Source organism: Magallana gigas, chromosome 5 (genome assembly GCF_963853765.1).
Source record: "Magallana gigas chromosome 5, xbMagGiga1.1, whole genome shotgun sequence".
Taxonomy (NCBI): Eukaryota; Metazoa; Mollusca; class Bivalvia; order Ostreida; family Ostreidae; genus Magallana; species Magallana gigas.
Window position 1 is genome coordinate 37,297,889 of NC_088857.1, and position 21,200 is coordinate 37,319,088.

Sequence of the window (21,200 nt, forward strand, 5' to 3'; positions counted from 1 at the left end):
AAGTTGTGTTTTTTGTGCCTTTGCCAACACTCGTCGCACGGCAATACACAACCAAGGGGTTGTTGTCCGTAGCAAACACAGACGGACTGGGTTATTTGGGGATGAAGGAACTGGAGCAGAAGATGAGGGGAAGAAATCGACATGTTTCCATGTCATTGACTCGTGTGGTCAAAGATCCGGGTTACCTGACTCAAAATGACATAAGTAGAGTAAAATTCGCTTATATTTTAACTGTATGGCAACAAAAGTATATCATTCATATATACTCGATTAAAAAAAATGTTTTAAACCATAAATGTGCTGGGTTTTTTTATGGTTGTTATGTTCAGCATTTTTCTGGAATATTTACATTTAACCCCCCCCCCCCTCCCACCACAAGAGAGGAAAAAAAATCAAGAAAAAAAAATTATATATATAAAATTAAAATTCCAACTTAGCGTCAACCCAATATACTGTATCAATTAAACGAGATTCTTGTCATGCAAAAAATTAGAACAGGTTTGTAGTTGAGGTTAGGCAATTGGTTGTATCTGTCATTTAAACTTTAGTGTAACGTTAATATTGAAATCGATTAAATCTCATTTCAATTTCATTATATCTTTTAATCATTGAACGCAATGATTTCTCTGAGACTCTCTTAGCATTTACATGGATAAAATGTCGGTGACCGCCGCCTCCTTTCTTTACGTTTTGGTTGCAGCAATAGGCGTTGACCTAAAATAAATCATTTCAAAATGGAAAATACAACATGTCATAAATAGCCCTATTGACAGTTGGATTGATCATGGCTGTAAAAAGAAATTGGAGGTACAAGAATTGATTTTTCATACAAAAGATATGGAGCAACGGCCTCAGATGCCAACAGCAAGAGTTTGTATCGACTCCGTTTTCTATTATTATACATGCATACTGACTTTAGAACAAAGTCTCTGAATTTAACGACTTTACATGTGCAAATGTAGAGGTTAACGATACCCTTGTATGGCATCATGCTAGAATACAACACCCTTGTTATACATGTATCTTATTAATTATTCTCGCTTGACTGCCCCTTTTGACGTTTTATTAGATTTTAATAGAACATGAACCGAACAAAGTCACTTCAAAAACTTTAATTTAAAAATTTAGGTAAGACAAAAACAGTACAAGTTAACTTGATATTTTCCTACGCATGGACGATATGTTTTGTTTGATATATTTGGTTAATTATGACACGACAGCTCACATTTGACAGTTATGAACTCGGCGCTGTCCAGGGCGGCCTATGAGGGGCCCTAATCATAAAAAATTATAAAATATTGATAATTACTTATCGCTATAATTTTCCATCAACGTCAAGGGTTGGTCTCTCATTGCATAAACGGAAGGTCTAATGCTGACAGAAATAATCACGGAATCTTTTTAACGAGGGATCATCAGCTTGCAACAAGGATACTGTAAACACTTGTTTTTCTACTTTTAATTGAAGGTCTAAAGGTCTTTGACATTATTAGAACAACAATACTCTCTCAGCGAATTGAATTCGTCTATGGGAGTAATGGGACTGTACTAAGACTTCTGTGACGTCACAGAATAGATACATTTCAGGCGGGCTTGTCAGAGAGCGGGTTTACGGCCATCATACTTGTGCTCAAGTTTATGTTTTGTGTACAATTTTGAGTGAATTCTGAAGGACAAGCGATTATTTCCGCAGAAGGCTCATTAATCTCCTGTACAATCTATACAAAGAGTTTTAAATTAGCAGTATTATATACATGTAGATTGTACAGAGTATCTTTTAATGCCTTATTATGATGACATGAGAACAAAAAGTTATTTTAATCATCAACTAATTTGACATTACATCCATTATAGTGTCTTTCTTGTTGATGGATGTCTTTGATACCGTCCTCTTTAAATGTTAAGTATATGTATCAGCCTTAAAGGTTTTTATTCAAAGAAACCTTAATTATGATAATTTGAAGCAAAAATATTAAGTCTTCAACAAAAGTTTGTGCAACATAAAGCATTGCAATAATACTCCTGCGGACGGAGGAAGGTTTGGACTGTTGTCAAGGATGAATACCGGTATTAATCTCTGTTTTATTGAATGCAATTGTCAGCAGCTATAAGCGTATTATAGAATATTCAAATGAATTCTGTCGACACATTTATAGCTACTGGCGTGTCTTTGGTCAGAACTGATTTTTTTAGCTTCTTACACGAATGAGAGCAGAGGAGAATAATGTAACGCCCGCTGTCCATTAAACATACAGACATCAAAACAGACGCCGGTCCTTGGGGTCAAAAGAAGGGTTCCCAGTGCTAAATATCTTGTCAACATCCTAAGAATTGTTTTTCACACCGTGTCATTACAGTAATTGAAAGGAGTTTTACACCTAGCGCGGGAGTTCTGGATCCCAATGCATCAGGCACCATTTGGTTGTTATTCGATTGCTCTGACGTATCAGACTTCGAGGAAAACACATTTCAATAGGTCGGCAAAAATATCTCACAACATGACAGGAATCTGTCTCCAAGTCTTTTGAACGTTTGAAACACGTGTAAAAGAACACTAAACGTTTTGTGAAAAAGATTTACTTGATGAAGGGTACAGATAAAATGACGCAACAATGCGTGTTTGGCGTTGCAAGACTTTCCAAGAAATTGCAATGTGCACATGTTTTTTTCTACTGCTTTTAAGAATTCGAAGGTCCTACATTGGATGGACGATTGCATTACTATTTGGTCTTGAGAACAGTTAATTTGATCTACATGTATTTCCATGCATCATGACCTATTTGCATCGTCTGTAATGACAAGAAAATATAAGTTAGTTCTCCAATATACATTCTTAATCATAATTGTTTTTTGTTGACACTCTAACGACTTTATAATAATGTAACTATAAACAGAAAATATTAGTTCTATTAATCCTGCTTCAAGGAATTAAATTGATTGTAAACGAATGAAATGAATATTTATTTTAGTTGGAATTCCATGCAATCAGAGAGCGGCCTGTAGAGAAGACTACATGCACACGATATAAATACCTATAGGTCGGCTCTTTGTGGTCAACTTGAGGTCATCTGCTTTAGGTATGGAAATCGGTCACACAAATGCTTTATATAATTTTTCTTAATATGACAAATTACAACGTCACCTTCCTCATGCTAACTACTTTTGCAGGTTTGCCTTCAGCTCATTTGTGGACAAAGCGCGCGGTTTTTGCCAAGAAATTAGTTTTTCCCAACAAAAAAATTAATATAGACGAATAATTTGTTGAATTGTTGAACAATCACATGTAAAGCAATGCGTCCATTAGATAAGGGGGAACAAATGCCATGTTTAAGACATGTCCTTCACATATTTATACTTGACATGTTTAGTGTAATTGTTAGTAGTCAAAAATTGATAGAAAACTGTCAGAAAAGATGACATTAATATGCAAAACATTGCATGCATCGTCATGAAAGAGAATTTGTTAACTAACTTCTTACAGTGTTTCTCTTCATTGTCAACTATAGTTTAACATTTATATTTCTATTGTGATAGAAACACAATGTATACTGGCATGATGAATTGTTTTTCGAAAATTCGCAAATAAATAGAATTCAAAGACCATGTGTGATCTCTGAAAAAAAAATTACATAATTATGTTTAGAGAAAATGATCCATCTAGTTTTTATCAAAACCCCTTCTGAAATACATAAAGAGCATTTTAAGTCATGTTGGTTATTTTCAGTCTTGCTTATCGTTAATCTATTAATTAGTTAATGATAATCAATAAACTCCTAGTTTTGTTGACTTGGATGACGTCAAAAGCATAATTATACATACATGCAATGCACATATAATGTACGAATTGGACACTCGTTTGATAGCTTGTTTGCACAGGTCAGCAAATTAAAAATATACACAAACGTAAAAGGCTGATCGTGCATTCTTCTCCCCGCGCATTCTGACAACTGTTTGACCTTGTCAGGGGAGAGAGGCGGCTATAAGAAATTTACATACAGCTCGGGACAGGACAGTGCAAAAGAGCCTCTCGCTCCCAACAACGTGACTCTAAACAAAGCGAGCTCATTGAATATATCAAAGAAATTTCTATTTTCGTGCTCACATTTGGATAACTGAATATTGAAAATAAAACTGAAAACAGATATTAAATTCTTAAAAGGATTTGATTTTTATAAAACTAATTTAGATTCTACATTGTTTTTTTATTGTTTCATAGGAAAGTGGAACCTTTTACATGTATATATTGAATTGAATAGTTGCATTGAGAAAAAATATCCATTCGCATATTGGGAGCCAGTTGCATGATGCCTCAGGATTATTGATAACGCTGACTTCCTAGCTAGCCTGTAAATAATAATGACTGCAATAAATAAAAGTAATGGATTATTTTTAGCATTCTAACAATCAATCTAAATTAGTAATTGGTTGCATTAAAAAAAAAATGGGCAAATTCTACCTGTGAATATGGATTTAAATTTGACTGCAGTCTGAAGTGCGAAGATTCACTGCTTGTCAAAGTGTATTGCATTGCATTGACACACTTTCACGCCCAGACTAATCCGTCCTTGTCGGAAACGGAAGGGACCCAGGAGAACAAACGAGCATGTATCTGAATTAGATACAAATATAATAAATCAACTACAATTTGCGTCTAACAAATGTCTCTTTATTGGGATAAAAGTAATACTGATATACAGCTTTATCTGTCTTAAACAGATTTATTTTCCACATCAAAGGTATTGCCAAAATATTGATATTCAATTGAATTAACATACCAAAAAAACTGTACACGGCTAATTCTAACAAAAATCATAAAACTACATTACTCACTTGATGAGACCGATCAGAGAGAGAGAGAGAGAGAGAGAGAGAGAGAGAGAGAGAGAGAGAGAGAGAGAGAGAGAGAGAGAGAGAGAGAGAGAGAGAGAGAGAGGGGGGGGTTGGGGGTTGGGAGGGGGTCTAGATCTGAAACAATACAATATTCGAACAAACATTAATTTTCGATGTTCTATATTCATCCATGTTGTCAGAGTTTATTTTCCGGAGAAACCAACTGCATTATATCTCAATTAGAAGTTCTATGTGAGTCGGACTTTCATGCTTCCCAAATTAATCGACATTACACATGTTTCAGATGTGCTTTTTTATTTGCTTAATATATACTTAGTATCTATTCATACAAATTTTTGAAAATATATATCTATGGTAATAAAATTTTATTTCCGATTGCATCGATGAATCTCTCTGTACCATTTAATGTATGTCTTTATAGCATGACAAAACGGCTTGCAAAGTAATACTCATAACGATTTTGCTCTGGGGCTTCGTTTTTAAATACTTCATATTTCACTGCACTTGCTTGTTTAGTTATTTAAAGAAAAAAAACCCTGGGCATTTAATAATCCTTTGATGTGTCAAAACTTCCGTAGAAAGCAGTGAAAACCGGATTTTTCTGGAAAGCGTTGGTTCCAAAACATTGTATCACGATTATCATACGATTATGGAAGATCCCCAATTAATAACAAATGAAATAGACATGTTTAATACTTTAATAGCACTTATGTACAATGTGTAGGATCACGAGCAAACACTTATATTCTTACACTTGTGATCGATCATACTCCTGTCATGTTGTAAATTTTGAATTTACTGGGTGGGTGTAAATACAAAATTTACAAGTTGTCATGTTGTAAATTTTGTATTTACACCCACCCAGTAAATTCAAAATTTACAACATGACACTCCTCTTGATTTAACACAGTGCAAAACTAAAACACATGAAATGTATACATATACATGTATTGTCATGTAAATTTTGAATTTACGTTTACCGGGTAGCAGTAGATGCAAAATTTACAACGTGTTTTAAAATTTGTATTTACTACTACCCAGTAAGTTCATGTTGTGAACTTTGTATATATATTTACTGCTAACCGGTAATTCAAAATTTTCAACATAACAATATCATCAACTGTTAGATGTCAATTATCTAAGCGTCCTAAAATTGCAGCAGGGTATTATGTATTCTTTGCCAGTTGTTTTTTGTTATTGTCAAAAACATCTTAAAATAAAATTTACATAGATCTAAAAAAAGATTTCTTGTCTCCCATTATAAAGGGTAGAAAATCAGGGCGTAATAAAACTTCTGTTTGCATTCATCAGCACATACTAAATGTGTTTTTCATTGATATTTTGGATATTTCACATTTATAACCTAGTTAATGGGCGATCTCTTCGCTTCAGAGGTTATGTACAAAACAAGAAAATCCGATGCAACATGATCACTTTATTTTTCCCGAACTCAAGGACGCGGAGACTAGGTGAATTGGAAAATTACCGGCCGCCGAATACTTTGCATCCTGTTTTAAACACCCTTCTCCGTTGTTGAAATGAATACGATTTTTGATTTATTTTAAATCTCGCCACAACGTCTTGAATCTATAACGCGACACCTTTTATTTACTGTTTTTAATAGATATTGCATTATACTTTGTGCTTTGAGCAGTCTGATAAGTGTTGAAAATCAATTTGTAACATTTGTTGTTGACTCAGTACTATATATATAGTATGTGTCACACCTTAACGCCTGGTTCTTATGGATAAAAAAATTAACACTGTAATTTTATTTTGATACTAAAAGAGCTTTGAAGACTTTAGTGAACGCCTCATCTTAAAGTACATTGAATTTACATCGAGCATCCTTGAATCTTTGCAGGGATTTTTTTTTGTTAATTTATTTATTTGTTTATCTACTAGTATTACAAGAGTATCACATGCAGTGCAAAGTTCGAGGGGTTTTCAACAGCTTTCCAATTGTTGAACATATGTTATAATCTCAACCATCAGGATTTTTTTTTTAAACTTGCAAATTAATTTCATATGCATTTCGGATATTTTTGGATCAAATTTCAGCTGTACGCGGTTTCATGCTAAACCTTGAACTATAGAGTTTATTAAGTCACAAGTCACACCTTTGTTTTGAAATTCGAGAAGACCTAATTTTTTAAAAGAGGCATCAGGTCAAATCATCTGAACGGATTAACTTTTCTGCATCGTTGTTTAAAATCAAAGAGGAGACCCTTAACTCGGAAAATGATATCGGAAACACTTCATGATGTGTGCGTCAAGCGCAAAAATCTGCAAAACGCAGATCAATTTTGTTCCCCATCGGTCGTGACTCAGAATGGACAGAATTTCCTTGTTTTGATTATTATCTACTCTGTACTGCCTCACCCCAGCAAAAATCGTTCAAGATGTTGCTGATGTGCACCGTGATATAAATTATTACGCAATATGCATGTATATATCTTGCTTTAAAGCGCCCAACCCAAAACACTATATTTTATATTATTATGTACATGTATATGTAGATTTTGTTCATGGTAAACGCTTTGCGTTGCATAACTTTAAAAGCCCATAGAAGGCATCAAGATATAGACACCTATCAATTTTTTTAACAAAAATGTGTTGCATGCATTATGATTTTGACGATTTGTATCCGTTATCTAAAGCGGTAATGTATTGCAAATAATGACTGGCCGTGGGGCTTTGACGGGCGCGAACAGTTTGCTTAACTGGTGTACATGTGTTTTGTGTATACATTGTACATGTTTAATACTTACTGGTGTTTTACGATGTGTTAAGGAATTTTTGTTATTCCTGACCTAAGGCTGCGACAAATAAGGACAGATTCGAAGTTGTTTGAGCTGTCCATCTGTTTTAAGAGCATGCTTTATTATTTTTTATCAAGTTGGCTAATAGAGCTGGCCCCCCCTTTTTTTTTTAAAATAAAAAAAATAATCTTCAAATAGAGAAGAGTTTGAGATATCTTTACTTAAGTTTACCCCCTCCCCCCCCCCCCCACCCAAAAATAAAATGTAATAAAATCAATAACTTAACAAAATGTAAGTGATTGTTACATGTATCAGTGATACGTGTATATTTATTTTTTAATAAAATAGTATGGACCCACTGATTAACACTTAACCTTGAAGTTCTTAAAACCAGCTTTTGCTAAGAAATCGTATCCACACATCATACAGGTACATGTAGGTTCTATTTCACATCATTTCTATCGTAGGACGCATGATATACAAGTAACAGAAGTAAGGTCTATTTTAACGTATTGGATACTTGCCAAGGTTTACTAAGTTCATTATCACCAATTACAAAAAAAGTTTTTGAAGAGGGAGAAAAAAAAATGTTCATTAAAAAACTCTCGCAACATTGCTTCATGTCTGTATCCATGGTACCATTGTCGGTAAGGAACAAATAAATCAAAGGTTAAACATTCCGCATCTCCTCTGGTAACAAACTAAACAATACTCGGGTAGATGACATTTATATCAAGCTGATGGGTTTCCAGAGCAAGGGATTACTAAACCTGTTTATCTATCACCTGCAATACGGCTTCTTGCAACGCAAAACAGGAAGGCAGATTGGGCACAACGCTCGGTTGTTATGTAATTTAACAAAAATGGTAAAACCGGAATTTTTTTGGAACGAGTTAAGTCTAAGAGATAAAAACTATGGTGAGAGCCTTTAGGAATTACATAAAAGGTCTTCTTCTCCCACACAAATTGTGTTATCGTTTAGTGTTTACATTGCAATACACACATCGCGTGGTTTCGTTTCCTCCATTTCCGGCGAGCGAGATTACGTTAATATTGCAGAGAATGGCCGCAATCACTTTCATCTACCAACATTTATTAAATGACAAACTTCCTATGGGCTTTTATGTGAATGGATAAAAGTAAAAAAAAAATTAATGAAGAAATAAATTTTCTCAACCTTTTGACGGTGAAATAAATGAGCCATAAAGTGTTAGGAAATGTCGGTTAAATAGGTCCTTACGTCGGCCAAGTGGATATTGGTTTAAGAGATCAACGATAAGATTGGGCTAAGTACTATATATAGATATATATAGATAACACCATGGGTTTACTTTGTCCATGTATGCTTATTACATGTACATGTACAATCATACGATGTCGTATTGTCCTGAAAGGAGGGGGGGGGGTAAAAACCGAAACATTATATTATCAAACACCAAGAGAAATCTTTGGCAGAAAAAGATGAAAACATCTTCAAGATGTTAACTGATACAATAGCAGGCAAAATATGTCTTTGGCTTGTAATGTGGTCTTCTTTCATTATATTTTATCATAAGATAAATTAATCATTAACCTGTGGGCATGTTCAGATCTGTAATTACTGTATATTAATCAATTTTTCGTTTCTATTTTTAACACTTTCTTACCAGTTACTTTCCGCCTTTAGAAAATACCACAAAAACTTTCTAAGAACTTCTGACATCAATTTAAGTGTGCCATCGATTAAAATCATAAATAATGTTCTCTGGTTTGATTGCACCAAAATTAGAAAGGGTAAATTTAAACTATAAAAATATTCAAATATCTAACCCATTGTTTCACTGTGAATAAGAAATACACAAAGGTCGTAACAGTGGTGAGTTGTGCATGTACTCTGAAGCAGTCAATAATTGAGGTACTTGCAATTTTGAGTAAGGCCTCAACCAATTACATATAAGTGGTATTTTATTCTCTTAGAGGGAACTTAAGCAAATGGTTTAAATTGTTGCTGCGAATAGGGGTTTGAAATATGAATAGTTATACAAATGTGGAACAGCCTTGAAGCATTGCTGTGTGGAGAAATAAATTGCATGTGGTCCTTCATCTAACGAAAAGAAAGCAAAAAACTGTGTCAGTCGTATGCTGAAACACGAGACCTTAAGTTTATTCTACTTTTTTGTTCGTGTACTGTAATAATGTTTACACAAGGCGATTTATCTGAAAACTTTAATCTTTGAATACGTTATAGAGAGGTAAAATTGACATGGATCCAACAAAGCCCTCCTGTAGTGATATCGGCATTGAAAGTTAGGGATATCTTGTATGCGTTTTGTAATTTTTCTCCCCCGGACTGCATTAAAGTTAAAGACGACTTCTTTTCATCGATTTCAAAACCTGAATTGACGATATCGTGGTGGGAGTTATCTAAATCAATTAACTTTTTTCCTACAATAATCTATACAATCTTTTTTCCACATATTTCCTTGCATCAAATTCAGTGTTAAATGCATTTGAAAACAGCACTTAAAGGTGACTGCGGCTGGACCAACTTGTAAGACTTCTGGATAAAATGACGATGTTTTTATTTGTTCGAATTCGTCTCTTAAATTTAAATATTATGAAGCTTATGGAAGCAGAAAGTGTGCAAGCCGAATTGCTGCATAATTTTGCAACGCTGAATTTAGAATCCATTTTTTCTGTTCGAAAAAAAAAATGTTGGAATTTCGAGAAATAAGATCATTTGCCAAGAAATAGGTCAAGTATTTTCAGGTTTGATGGAAATAAGAACAAAAAAATATCAAAATGGCAAAGCAAAATATCAGATGCATTCAGCACACTACCATTGTTAGAATAATAATTTTGTTAATTAATATGTTACTTAAACCTTATGATATCGATATACTAAAATTCACCAAAATTTGTCTTAGTCTTAAAAAGTACATAAGAAGGCAAAACATACCAGTGATGCTATAATTAAAATGATTAAAATTATACATTGTTAATTATTTATATGGCCTTAATTTAAACGAGATGCTGCTTCTATTATTAATGGCAATTATGACTTGGTTCTACGTCATAGTCCAAGGTTGTATAATTAACAAAATCTCACTACCATATAACTCTGAAGAATGTAAACAATTAATTATGTAGACTGTTGTATATTTGACATTAAATAATACTAAAATCGTGCTGAACAATATTTTATGGGTTACAAAATTTAACATTTATCAAGTGAAGTAACGTGTAATTCAATTTATTTGAACTTTCCTTCTAATACCTTTCCCAAATTAACTGAAGGAAAATATATTTATACATGTACGAAATTATATTATTTCTTCAATGTTTGTGCATGGTTTTGGTTGCAACATTGGTCTTAGAGATGGAAGGGGTGTATAAATCGAGTTTTCTTCCCTTGTAATACTTGTATCTGTTAATAAATACCGATATAACTGCTGTAATCGTTGCTTTCATAATCTAAATAAAATGTAATTTTCTTGTTCGGATGCGTTACATTTTACACGTATTATGCAAACATGTACATGTATATAGCGGTCGCTTAAATAACAATATCCAACTAAAAGCACATGGGATTTGCTAGAATAATTAATGGTTACCAATATTTTATTTTTAAAAGTCACAGTGCTTTGGATCTCGAACCTATCCCACGAAAAACGGAATTAAATGGCTTATTATTCTTTCATATGGAATGACGTACGCTCGGTCATTTACGTAAAATGGCAGAAAGGTAGTTCGTCAAAGACATGAGAATCTTACTACAAAATTTCGAATAGACGATCATTTTCCTTATTGAAATTATGTAAAAACAGACTGATGAAATCACCAGTCCGATTAATTGCTTACAAATGTACTGAGAAGTTTACAGGGGCTGATGTAATACCTGTTACAAAACCATTTTTAATGACATTGTTACTGCTATAGATTGTTATTTTACGGAAAAAAAAAAAGAGAAAAAATGGACGCTTTATTGGATGATGTATGGTGATATAGCGTGCATTCAACGAATCGAATCGATCATTACTTTAAAAAAAATAGGTTATGAAATTCAGTTACGTAACCAACCTTTGAACAGTTTGGTATTTATTATGTACCAGTAAACAGGTATTCAGGGAAGCATGATGAGGCGATTAATCAGATAGTTATTCCAAACTTACAAACAAAAGCAAATAATGAGATACAGTTCCATACGACAATACCAATACTTGTACCAAACTCTTAGTTAACCCCCCCCCCCCCCCTTAAAAAAACCAAACAAAAACAAACAAAAACAAAAACATGTCCCCCTAAATACATGCACATCGTTATTCGGCTGTTCTCTGTGAGATTGATTGATTCTGTATATAGCCTTCAGTTTCTCAAGAGTTTTCCAAAAATAGTATTCCTGCATATATATATACGGTCTATAGGCTTGTTTTACGGACGTCAGAGGTTCGTAGAGTCACGGCATCTGGTTTCTACACACTGACACTGACAGTATGACAGGATCTGGTGTGTCCTGCATTTCTATCAAAATAATTTTCAAATTTTCAATTAAAAAAATATCTCCTTTTAAAAATATTTCGGGTTTTTTTTATTTTTCCGTAATGAGGGTAAACTTATGTGTTCAAAAAGTGACACTTGAATTCAGGTTACATTACTAAAAATTTCCATAAAGGTGCGAATTTTCATTTAATAGGTATGGGTGGAAACCCAATATACCACAGCTTGAGAATATACGACATTCTATTTCAGGCTGAATGGTACATGTGCCAGAACATACCCGTGTATATGAAATCTTTTTTATGTGCTCATGTACTTGGTTTTGTAATACAATACTATCTATGCTAGTCATTAAAAAAAGTTAACTATTCCGTTAAAAATGACTCACTGTCTTTTTCTTGAGTAAGGAGAATGTGCGTCTGCAGTTAACAATGCATGCAGTTTTATTCGATTGACCAACATGCTTCGGCGATAAAACTCGATTTGAATTGGTCATTAGGAAGCTCAGCGACATAGCTGTTATGATAGAGGGAGAGTGATGAGTGCCGAATTATGACTTTGCTACCATAAATCTGGCGTTTATTCTCTGCGTTCAAATAGACGCCCTCTCAAGTCTATTACTCGAGAAATAGCTCGGTGTTTGAAATAAAAGATCAATCACGGGAGAGACCTTATATTCTTGCCATAAATTTGAAAGCTATACGGCGTAAGTAACAGTTAAAAAAACACAATGTTTATAATGCCAAGCATCACAGGTCTCCCAGACGAATTTCTAATCACCCTCCCCCTTCTTCCTTTTCTCTCTAGTATAACCCCTATCAAGTAAACCGCTGCTATTATTATGTATGCTGCGAGTCAGGTTTTGTTTACAAATAAAACAACATCGTTTCAAGTGGCACGACCTTGCCCCCATTATCTATACTGATCCTCGCTGCACACTCTGCAGTGCGACTGTGTCATCCGGGTGACTGCCTGTGCATACAAATTCCTTTGTTTACTCATTGGAAGTGCTCGCGCATGTTTATATTCTACAAGGCATGGTTTTTAAAAATATTTTCCGACCTTAGCAATGTCGATCTGTTATTGCTTTACTCTGGAGTTTTAAGCATGGTGTTTACAACACTGAAATCTCAGTAGGAATGTGTTTTGCTGCGACCATTTAAAAACATAAATAAAAGTCAGTTATAAGTTTTCATATTTTTTATTATTTGCAATATAGAAATGCACAAAGAAAGGTGCATACATAAACAATAATATCAAAAATACATGTATATTTGCTATGGCACCAATGATGCGAGATCACAAAGTCATTGAAAACAGCTTGTGGTATCATGAAAATCAAATTCATGATTTTTTTTTATGTCTGCAATAGTGTGGGGAATTTGACAAGAAAATAAGATCAGTCTTAAAGTCTGTCGAACGATTCCGCGTCACAGAGAAAGGTTTGGTGGCGGTGTCCTTCTGACTCTTGGAGTGCAAGTTAAGACTCCGAGCTGAAGCGCCGGCCCCGATTTATTCGGGATTAAAGAGAGTCTCTCCTCTTTTGTAAAATATTTTCATCCAGGTTGGGTCTAATTGGGTATTAGACCCAAATGCAATTCAGACAGTTCACGTATCATTGGTTATGGAGGACAGATCCCGGTAGTATATTACGGATCCGACCAATTGTCCATTCTGAAGTTTTCCTCCCAGTGGGAGAAAGCCGACCTGTTGGAAGTTCCCGATCTTTTCGATGATTCTTTGGACGGCAATGTTGTTGGAGAAGGTATCCACGTACATGCCCATGTAACCGATTTTCACGGAGAACTCGATGGCTTTCCTCATGCAGAATTCGCCAAGTTTCTGGTTTCTTTCGGAGCGTTTGACAATGATGAATGGATCGACCACTCCGCTGGCACCTCGGTAGAATTTGCTGATGGCCAAGATGAAACCAGCCAAGAGTTCGCCGCTTTCTTTGCAAACGACAGCAAAGCAATCGCTGCCCTCGATTTCTCGGCGGAAGTCTTTTTCGGAGTCAAATTCGTCAATTCCGTACCCATCGCCATGTTGGGCCGCCTCCTGGATCATACAGTAGGTCTCTGTGAGCTGTTGCTCTGTCATGTAGTCAATGATCACATGACGACCGTTGAGTAAGGTGGTCACCATTGGTAGGGAACTGAGCCAGGTCATTCTCTCCATAAATTTTGGGCTTTCTGGTTTCAGAAGCATTTCGATCTGAAAAATACAAAGAGTATATTCATAAGAACTTGTTCTTTGTCACCATGTCGTCACTTATACACAAAGGCATTTTTGTAATAAAAAGACATCGTTACGTAATAATTAATTAGGGTGAACACTGTTGCGTTGTCCTGTTGTAAAATTTCGACAGGTGCTAAATATCAACCATTGCCGAAAGGTGAACTGACAACATGTCTCACGCAAGACGCGTTACCTATTACAACATGTAAATATACACGTGTAAATTTAACCGTCTATTAAAAACAATAAATGCGTTAATAATAAAAGACAAAATACATACCTAGATCTGCTAGAGATTAAAGCAGGAATAAATCCAAATATAGAATATCTGCAGTATATGCAGTGTTATGAAACTCGTATGTTGTTATCTGATGCAATGAACGATAGTGATTTTCTTACATCGCGGGCCGCTTATATACTCTCTGGTGTCAACAAACCGTCAGGGGCGGAGCCTATATCGCTTGTTGTCGATCCAGTTTTTTCTGGAATCTCGCCAAGTCGGCCATTCTCTGATAAGTGTGTGTTGATATGGCTCGATGTACTTTGGCGTTGATTGGTCTACAGAATATTGCGGTTTTGTGGATTACATAGACAGTGAATTATGTGTTAATTTATTATTACTTTATTATTCCTGATTATTATTTTTAACGATCTTATAAAGACCCCGTGCCACTCAGGCTTTGCCTGACGTTTCAGAAATTCTATTATTTTCATTATTGCAATTTTATTCAACCATTTCCATTTGTCCATTGATTGAATAATTACGAAAATTTTCTTTATTCTCGGTGAAACTCTGCATCCTTATTTGCACATTATAGTACATGTACAAGATGCCAAGTTATGCAAAATATGTAACAGGATTCTGTCCTAATTGTGGTATAAATTCAATTGCTTTTAATATAACATGTCCGATGGAGCAATTGAGAGAGAGGGTATAATCGGTCGTTCCACTGTCCAGTGGGTGTCAATGTTTGCACAGACATCAGTAGGTAAAGGTGCCTGTACATGTTGATGTACAGTCATACAGACACAGTAAACACAGCTCTGTGTTAACATTGATACCGATAAAACATTTGATAACACTTTGACCCGCGACCAAATTGTTTGCCCGATTGTGATATCAAGGACTAAACCGAGTAGAAAAGTTAATTCCCTTTTGTTTACTATTCGTCACCGCTAAGAAAACTAAAGCAATTAAAAAATTAAAAGCCTATCATTTTTTTTAATGTGTGAGCAATTTAAGTCAATTGTTCAACGCTGCGTGTCCTTTGCTTGAGGATTAAACAGTATCCTTGACAGAGTTTAAATCCTTTTGACCCTTTTTTTCAGTTGATTAAGGTAAACATCTTTGTGACCTGGACTAGGGTGAAAAGAACTTTTTCACGTAATAAATCACCGAAAAGGATAAAAACACACCGTCTTAAAAATAATCAATGAAAGACAATCAGGCGCAAAGGATGAGTCACTTCTCTTTAGTGGATCAATAGTATTACATTGGGAGCTCTCGATCCGAACATTTAAAAATACATCTATATTTAATAAAGTTTTTCATACATATTAGACGCTAAGGACATTGACCCTTTATCAGAATAACAAGTCTTTCAATTACAGCGATCAGCAAGTTTTTGATATACAAGGTTGACCTTTATCGGATGTTCATCTAATGATCCAGATATGTTGATTTATTTATTAGTTTCTGGAGCATATTCTGGATGCAATCGATGCCAGCCTTATTAATTTGAAGACATTGCAATGATTTACTATAGTAATTGGAGCGTGCATCCTCCTGGACTTTATATTGAAGACATATCGACGGAAACTTAATCAATTTACAATATTAAAGCATTAATACTTCTGCTTTGCCAGATTGTATAGAATACTTGGACTAGTTCACGATTAATGTTTTCTATTCGGAGACAAGCAACCGGATTTCCCTTTGTCTATTTTTACATATTTGTTTATTTTATTATTTTTTTGACATGTTTTTGTGAACGTTCATCCAAATAATGAAGTAAACTATGTAATAATAGACACAAAGAGGACACAACTGCACTCCCAAATATGTAACCGGGAGTTTAAAGCTCTACATTAAAGGTGTAAATATTGATATTGGTTAATTAAATGTATGAGATCATCCATCTGTTTTACCTTACCATTTTAATGTATATCTTTAAAATGCTTCTGAATGACCATGACTCATCTCTGCAACCGCATCGAGCGTGACCGCTTATACTACCAAATATAGGTACTATTATTCAAACAGCAGTTTACTGATGTAAATAAGTTCTTAGCTGTTTACGATGATTCAAAATATTTATTTCTGTCAACAAAAATAAATTTAAAAGTAGATCAGTTCAGGCGTTTATATTATAAACAAGGTATTAAAATAAAGGGGCCATGACTCTTTGCAGAAATTCCCGTAAATCTTCGGTTCGTTTTCCTTTATTTCCATATACGGTCTTTCATAAGTCGATCATTTTAAGGTGACTCACTTGAAGTGTATCGATGTGTTCATAAATATAAACAATCGTATCGGATCAGGACGAGGTGTGGCAGATTGCCGTGACATTGAATCACATATATACCTGTTCGATCGCGTGGCCGCTGTTATCATATTACATATAGGTGCAACGGAAGTCTTGAAAAAAAGGCAGTTCCTTAGATAATTTAAAGGTGATATCAAAATCGTCACAGACTTTATCTCCATGAACTCAAAGAACGAGGATATACTAGATTCAAAGATAATATTACAAAAGATAATTATATTGATTACTGATTAAAATTGGACGAATAAAAATAAGAATAATAGAAAGATAAAGGTTCAACAGGATTTTTCAATGCTAAATTTAAAATTCTTGAATTAATACCAAATGCTGACTAAAGAATAATTAAAACGTCGCTCAACGAGAGATATAATTTTGCGTCACTGCGTACACTTTGTATGAAATATATGTGCATGCATCAATTTATTTTCTGCCCAATATGGTGTCCAAACATTAGTCACTTCCAGCATTTATTATGACAAACGGGGTTGGGTTATTGCATGCACAAGAGAAAAGAGGTCTTGAAGTCTGAATCATGAAAAGAGTTTTACTATCATTTCAAGTGTTTTATTCGGTAATAATTCAAGAATTTTTTTTAAATAAAGATACATGTACCTGTAATTTAAAAACATTTGTGATAGTGCACATTGCACTAGCTTCTTCAGGTGTCAAACACTGATTTACACACCTGTATAGTTTGTCTTCAAGGTTCGTCTTTTACTACTTTGACGTGTGTGATTGAAAAATGTTGACGTAGTCAATCACTCATTTCATAAGACTGTTCAAATTCCAATGACTTTTACGATTTCCAGTAAACAATCCCATTTCTTTTTTTTAAATGATACTTACATGTAGCAATAGAAATTTAAGGAATTTGTCAGGTACATAATTTTACTTCAAACAGCATAACCACAACAGATTTATCACTTATCGTGATCATGCACTTAGCTGTTTAATGATGAGGAGCAGATCTAGGGTTAAATGACTGCTGTTCGTTTCGTGAAAAAATATTCCACGGGAAGTCGACTTCCGGTAAGTTCAGGAGGCCTCGAAACATATTCTCGTAAGTACTGATCATTCCACAGAGGATGAAAGTACAACACAGTACAAAGTCCACATGACAAAACATAATAATAAGGAAATCATCAGATTTAATGCGTAATTTCACTTCCACTAGAAATATATGGGGTGATATGAAATGACTTTTGAAACAAATATATATTAGAAGGTCATAGAATAAAAAAAATAATCCTCATTTTGACCAGGCTACTACTTGTGAAAAATTTATTGCATATAATTCAATGGTTTATTGAATTGACCGATTTATATAATTTAACTAAATGATAAACACCCATTCTGCATAAGTGTTTAGATATATACTTTTTAAAGTTCGGAAATATATTTAGCCAAAAAAATTAAATAACTGCAAGTACAAACAACTAGCATAAGTATGCGTTGTTAATTGAATTTGCGTTGTATATGGATATAAATGCAATGGCTTTAATTTAGTGCACATTTCTAAAATGATATTGGCTGAACTCCGTGCGCTGAATATTGTTATAACATCGCGGACATTTTGAACAGAAAATAATGCAATCGTATTATTGATCAGTGCTTCAAACAATGAACACTGTTTTTCAATAAGATCGATTATAAGTCTCTAAAAAAATTCCTCGGTAAGTCTATACCTCTTTTAGTGGTTATGTTCAAAACGCAGATTATGTACGTACAGCCACTGCAAAGATGCGACGTCACTTCTTGCCACAGTAGGCCTATTTCACCAAGCTCACCTTATACGCACTTTGAAATATAGATCCTAACAATGATATTAATTTTTTTTTAAAATAAAAACAAATTTTGAGGTTAGTCGTTTTTTTCAGCTGCAATCAGTCAAGCTATAAAATGATCAGATACGATTTTGGTGATCACACATAAGCCACGCACACATTAGAAAATGTGATGCATCAATCTTAATGTCATAATACTATTTGTGTGTTTTCTGTAACTTAAGTATCATTTATAATCATCATCTTTTACTGAAGTGTGCATTTTTTAAATTGACTTTACTTTTATTGAACTGAAATCACTGGGAAGGGGGGGGGGGGGTTGCATTGCATGCATGACTGACACGTTATTTCCATTTTGCAAAATTTTGGGAAAACATTTTATACTGTTTATTATTATATTATTAATATCTATGTTTTGAGCATTACTACACCTGTACATATTTACTCAAAAATTGACCAAACGAAAATGACATAATAACATTCCTTATGATGTTAACGCCATTTAGAATTCCCATATGAATTAACTACTTTAATGTATCTATATCGCACAACTGTACTGATTTTAGACAACACAGAACTAAAGAGAGCTATACTTTTTCTTACCATTTTCCTTAACATTTATTCGATTATCAAACAGGCAACGAACAGAAATGTAAATGCACATAGGATCAAGACATTTATAATTTACTACACAAAACCGAAAACAACATAAGAATTTACATTATGTACTAATCTCTCTCTCTCTCTCTCTCTGAGCTATTCCCAACAATATGTACCTTTTCCCCCTAAATAATCATTTTAAGACACTTTTTGACGATTCTGATCTAACTATACATGTACAACAAATCCAAAAATAACATGATACAAAGATTTTGTAAAAATCATGCATGAATATGAAATACACCCGTTACGTTGTATTACATACAAATAAAGTTGGTGTAATTCATGAAAAATAATATAATTTCTTTTATTTTTTTCCCATTTTTTTTGGGGGGGGGGGGGTTGGAAAGTAAAAAAAGGCCACTATGTCAATTAAGCTTTGGGGGTGGAGGGTGGGGATGGTCACGTGTCTGTAGTTTACTCGACTTCTTCGGTCGTGGGGTAAGTTTGAGATCTCGTTGCAGCACTGCTGAAGTTTGTCTCGGTCCTTGACGTATCGGTCTCTTCTTTTACTGTTGGTATACACACCTTACATAGTCTGTCCATCTTCACCAGTTCGTTAAAGGCATGCTGGAATTTCGTGTTGGTAAAATAGTAGATCAGCCAGTTGATTGACGGGTGCAGGTGTCCAATAGCAGTGAGAATCAGATGAGGTTCATAGGGAAACGTGTCGTGTCTGTCTATTACAATTATCAAAGCGTATGGAATCCAACAGAGGGAGAAAACGGCGTAAATAATAAACAGTGTGCGCGCAAGTCTGATTGACTTCCGGTTGCGACTGGCGTTTGTAACTTCCTTCATCCTCTGAGTGCTTCTCTGTACGGTAATAAATATATTAAGATAAAGTATCCCGGTGATAGCGACTGGGACCCACACTAGCACCACAGAAAAGGCTACAGTGTAGTAGTAAGTGGCCATGCGATCCCAAATGCACTCAAGACTTTTTCGATCGAAAGTGTGGTCTCCTATTCCCGCCAAATTTAACAACACAAGCGTCAGGCCAACAATGTACAGACAAAAACACATTGCAACGCATGTCGGTTTCTTAAAAATAGTGTTGTAGTGCTTGTGATGGCAAATAAATATGTACCTGTTAAAACTCATCAGAGTAATTGAACCGAGAGAGTTGACGCAAGCAATAGTGCACAAACAGGCTATTGCTTGGCATAATCCCGGGATAGCATTGAAGAAATTTTCACCCTCCAATTTAGCTGAAATAAATGAAGTAAAATTATGTTCCGTATATAATTAATCCAAGGTAATAATTACAATTAAATTCAATTTCCGAAATGCTGATAACGGGGTAAAAACTTTGCCATTCAATACAAAAGATAGGACGATCTAATAACTGGAATGCCGCATACTTACCCACAATGCTCATTGGATCCGCCACAATGGTTACATACAGGTCCGATAGTGCCAGGTTGCCGATGAAAATGCACTCTAACGAATTCATTTTCTTCGATTTGCAAAGAGCAACCAGGATGAGTAGATTTCCAAACGCTCCTACAAGTGAAGCCAGTATTAGAGCCACGAACAGACAAGACCCGACCCCCGGGGACTCAGCGATGAACTCAAACCGGCTGAAGACTCTTGCTGAGGGACTGAGGTCGGTTGTGACGTCCATCTTGAGGTTTTAAATTATTTACTTGTAATTTTTATTTTCATTAATTTAGAAAAAGTCTTGTATAAGACTCGGATATTGCAGTCAAAATATTACAAATAATCGCAACAAAACTATAGAAATTTCTATAGACCTTTATAACAGAACCATATTCTACCGAAGTGCATAGGCGATTCTTTAAGTCTGTTTTATACCATACGAGCATTGGTGTCTAACCCATTGATATACCTAACTTTAAGGGTAGCTCAGGAAAAAGAAG

The 21,200-nt window shown here is 34.7% G+C and overlaps 2 protein-coding genes and 1 long non-coding RNA gene across 4 annotated transcripts; all 3 read right to left on the bottom strand.

Moving 5' to 3' along the window:
• Positions 1-3,683: 3,683 nt before the first annotated feature.
• LOC105318864 (uncharacterized) lies at positions 3,684-9,440 on the bottom strand. 2 transcript variants are annotated; one of them, XR_010713801.1, is made up of 3 exons: positions 9,423-9,440; positions 4,457-4,609; positions 3,684-4,344 (listed from the first exon to the last, which is right to left on the bottom strand). It is a non-coding gene; the product is annotated as an uncharacterized lncRNA (long non-coding RNA). The 2 variants fall into 2 exon arrangements; XR_002198572.3 differs by lacking the exon at positions 9,423-9,440 and adding an exon at positions 9,260-9,408.
• A 3,831-nt stretch (positions 9,441-13,271) lies between these two features.
• Positions 13,272-14,740, bottom strand: LOC117688358 (uncharacterized). Its single transcript, XM_034466383.2, has 2 exons — positions 14,608-14,740; positions 13,272-14,303 (listed from the first exon to the last, which is right to left on the bottom strand). Exon 2 carries the CDS (start codon positions 14,295-14,297, stop codon positions 13,698-13,700), a length of 600 nt encoding a protein of 199 aa, XP_034322274.1. The 5' UTR covers positions 14,298-14,303; positions 14,608-14,740; the 3' UTR covers positions 13,272-13,697.
• A 4,922-nt stretch (positions 14,741-19,662) lies between these two features.
• Positions 19,663-20,948, bottom strand: LOC117693076 (melatonin receptor type 1B-A-like). The gene is made up of 2 exons (XM_034483145.2): positions 20,686-20,948; positions 19,663-20,528 (listed from the first exon to the last, which is right to left on the bottom strand). Exons 1-2 carry the CDS (start codon positions 20,942-20,944, stop codon positions 19,735-19,737), a joined length of 1,053 nt encoding a protein of 350 aa, XP_034339036.2. The 5' UTR covers positions 20,945-20,948; the 3' UTR covers positions 19,663-19,734.
• Positions 20,949-21,200: the final 252 nt, after the last annotated feature.

Excerpts from the sequence above, each read along its gene's own strand:
- LOC117693076 (XM_034483145.2), bottom strand. The coding sequence starts at position 20,944 with ATGGACGTCACAACCGACCTCAGTCCCTCAGCAAGAGTCTTCAGCCGG. Across the intron at positions 20,529-20,685 it reads GGATCCAATGAGCATTGTGG|CTAAATTGGAGGGTGAAAAT; the intron begins GTAAGTATGCGG and ends CATTTATTTCAG.
- LOC117688358 (XM_034466383.2), bottom strand. The coding sequence starts at position 14,297 with ATGCTTCTGAAACCAGAAAGCCCAAAATTTATGGAGAGAATGACCTGG.